Source organism: Microplitis demolitor, chromosome 2 (genome assembly GCF_026212275.2).
Source record: "Microplitis demolitor isolate Queensland-Clemson2020A chromosome 2, iyMicDemo2.1a, whole genome shotgun sequence".
In the NCBI taxonomy this organism is placed as follows: Eukaryota; Metazoa; Arthropoda; class Insecta; order Hymenoptera; family Braconidae; genus Microplitis; species Microplitis demolitor.
Window position 1 is genome coordinate 14,204,216 of NC_068546.1, and position 2,965 is coordinate 14,207,180.

The window sequence follows — 2,965 nt, forward strand, 5'->3', positions numbered from 1 at the left end:
GGTCAGACAAGTCTCCTTTCTTTGGGATGAGCACGGTTCGCCCTTCTACAAGCCAGCATGGAATTGGTTCATTACCTCTGATGAACGCTGTAAAAATCCGGGCCAGATGACTATGGGTAGAAGTTAATTTCTTCCACCAAAATAGGTTAATGCCATCTGGACCCGGAGCAGCCCAGTTCTTACCATTGTTCAGAGCTGAACGAACTTCTTCCACGCTGACTTCGGGGCTCTCTTCATCAGCATTGTCGTTGCGATGTTGTCGACAAAATGCTTCGAAGTCGTTGAGAGCTGGAGTGTCACGATTCACGTTCGGTTGATCACCATACAACTCGGACCAGAAAGCTTCTACTTGCTCGATGGATGGGGAATCGCCAGAAACAGATGTCTTAGGTGTCAGAAAGCGTGAAGGACTTAACCGAAACAAAGAGTTATCGGTAAGCCGCTTCAGCTTTTTCTCTAGTGACTTTTTAGCAGTCACTAGAGCCCGCAACCTGTTAAGGGAACCTTCTTTGATATTAAGAAGATTCTCCTTATTCAGTGTGTGATGCTGATAGCGTAGTCCAGCCGCAATGCGGCGGACTTTGGATGTAAATGCTTTACGTGCATTTACATACTCAATCACACACTGAATGCGGGAGACATGTTTCCGGAGATCATCAATCTTTAGTGACAGCTGCCCAATGCGCCCTCTCATCTTTGCCTCAGGAGAAGAAATATTTCTCCTCGCTGGAGGTAAGAGTGAGGAAGCAGCATCATAGACAGCTTGATTGATGGTGAGCAAAATAGAGTCTTCCTGAATCCGGGCAGATAGTTCTTGGTTTACCGTGTCAAGTAGCTGTTTTGGGTAGTGTATCTTCTTTGAGATACATACTTGTCGCCTTTCAAAATCATTGTCAGCGTCTTCAGAAGAACGGCGTCTCTCTTGATGTAACTGTGCTGGAAAAGACAGACGATGAGATAATCGTCTGTTCATTAACAGTGATCTCCGTGTTCGCCGGAGATGAGAGGCATAGTCTCGGAGATGTTGTTGTGACAGATGGCTGTAGTTAGGATGCATATTGCTCCAGAGAGCATGCATCCTCGCCATGTAGCCTCTCCGCTCCGGTTCACTGTTATTATAGCACATCAAGAGATCGGCTCGTAATTCCTCCGTCCACCTAAATGCAGTCCGTTGTTCGCCAAGGTCGTCATCGTTCGGAATCTCGGTACTCCGCCCAGCTAGTGGGTTGCCCTCATCCGAGAAGGGCAGGTTGTGGGGAGCACTTCCTGGTTCAGTATTGTCTTGAACTCAGTATTACTTTACGTTGGGGAGTTAACCCAACGTAAAGTTTGTTGTGCGATTGGTAGGCCAGCAGATGGGAGGCCAGCCTACATTGCCCACGATGCGCCACGGGGTAAATAAGACCCCCGCTGGCCGCACAACATGCACCGCGGGCGGGTTATTATTATTATTATTATTATTATTATTATTATTATTATTATTATTATTATTATTATTATTATTATTATTATTATTATTATTATTATTATTATTATTATTATTATTATTATTATTATTATTATTATTATTATTATTATTATTATTATTATTATTATTATTATTATTATTATTATTATTATTATTATTATTATTATTATTATTATTATTATTATTATTATTATTATTATTATTATTATTATTATTATTATTATTATTATTATTATTATTATTATTATTATTATTATTATTATTATTATTATTATTATTATTATTATTATTATTATTATTATTATTATTATTATTATTATTATTATTATTATTATTATTATTATTATTATTATTATTATTATTATTATTATTATTATTATTATTATTATTATTATTATTATTATTATTATTATTATTATTATTATTATTATTATTATTATTATTATTATTATTATTATTATTATTATTATTATTATTATTATTATTATTATTATTATTATTATTATTATTATTATTATTATTATTATTATTATTATTATTATTATTATTATTATTATTATTATTATTATTATTATTATTATTATTATTATTATTATTATTATTATTATTATTATTATTATTATTATTATTATTATTATTATTATTATTATTATTATTATTATTATTATTATTATTATTATTATTATTATTATTATTATTATTATTATTATTATTATTATTATTATTATTATTATTATTATTATTATTATTATTATTATTATTATTATTATTATTATTATTATTATTATTATTATTATTATTATTATTATTATTATTATTATTATTATTATTATTATTATTATTATTATTATTATTATTATTATTATTATTATTATTATTATTATTATTATTATTATTATTATTATTATTATTATTATTATTATTATTATTATTATTATTATTATTATTATTATTATTATTATTATTATTATTATTATTATTATTATTATTATTATTATTATTATTATTATTATTATTATTATTATTATTATTATTATTATTATTATTATTATTATTATTATTATTATTATTATTATTATTATTATTATTATTATTATTATTATTATTATTATTATTATTATTATTATTATTATTATTATTATTATTATTATTATTATTATTATTATTATTATTATTATTATTATTATTATTATTATTATTATTATTATTATTATTATTATTATTATTATTATTATTATTATTATTATTATTATTATTATTATTATTATTATTATTATTATTATTATTATTATTATTATTATTATTATTATTATTATTATTATTATTATTATTATTATTATTATTATTATTATTATTATTATTATTATTATTATTATTATTATTATTATTATTATTATTATTATTATTATTATTATTATTATTATTATTATTATTATTATTATTATTATTATTATTATTATTATTATTATTATTATTATTATTATTATTATTATTATT

General features: G+C 23.5%; 1 protein-coding gene across 1 annotated transcript; it reads right to left on the bottom strand.

Moving 5' to 3' along the window:
• Positions 1-1,849: 1,849 nt before the first annotated feature.
• LOC128667313 (GATA zinc finger domain-containing protein 15-like) lies at positions 1,850-2,116 on the bottom strand (the record flags this gene model as incomplete). Its single annotated transcript, XM_053736921.1, has 1 exon — positions 1,850-2,116. A coding segment is annotated over one exon (267 nt), but the record flags the coding sequence as incomplete, so codon positions are not given.
• Positions 2,117-2,965: the final 849 nt, after the last annotated feature.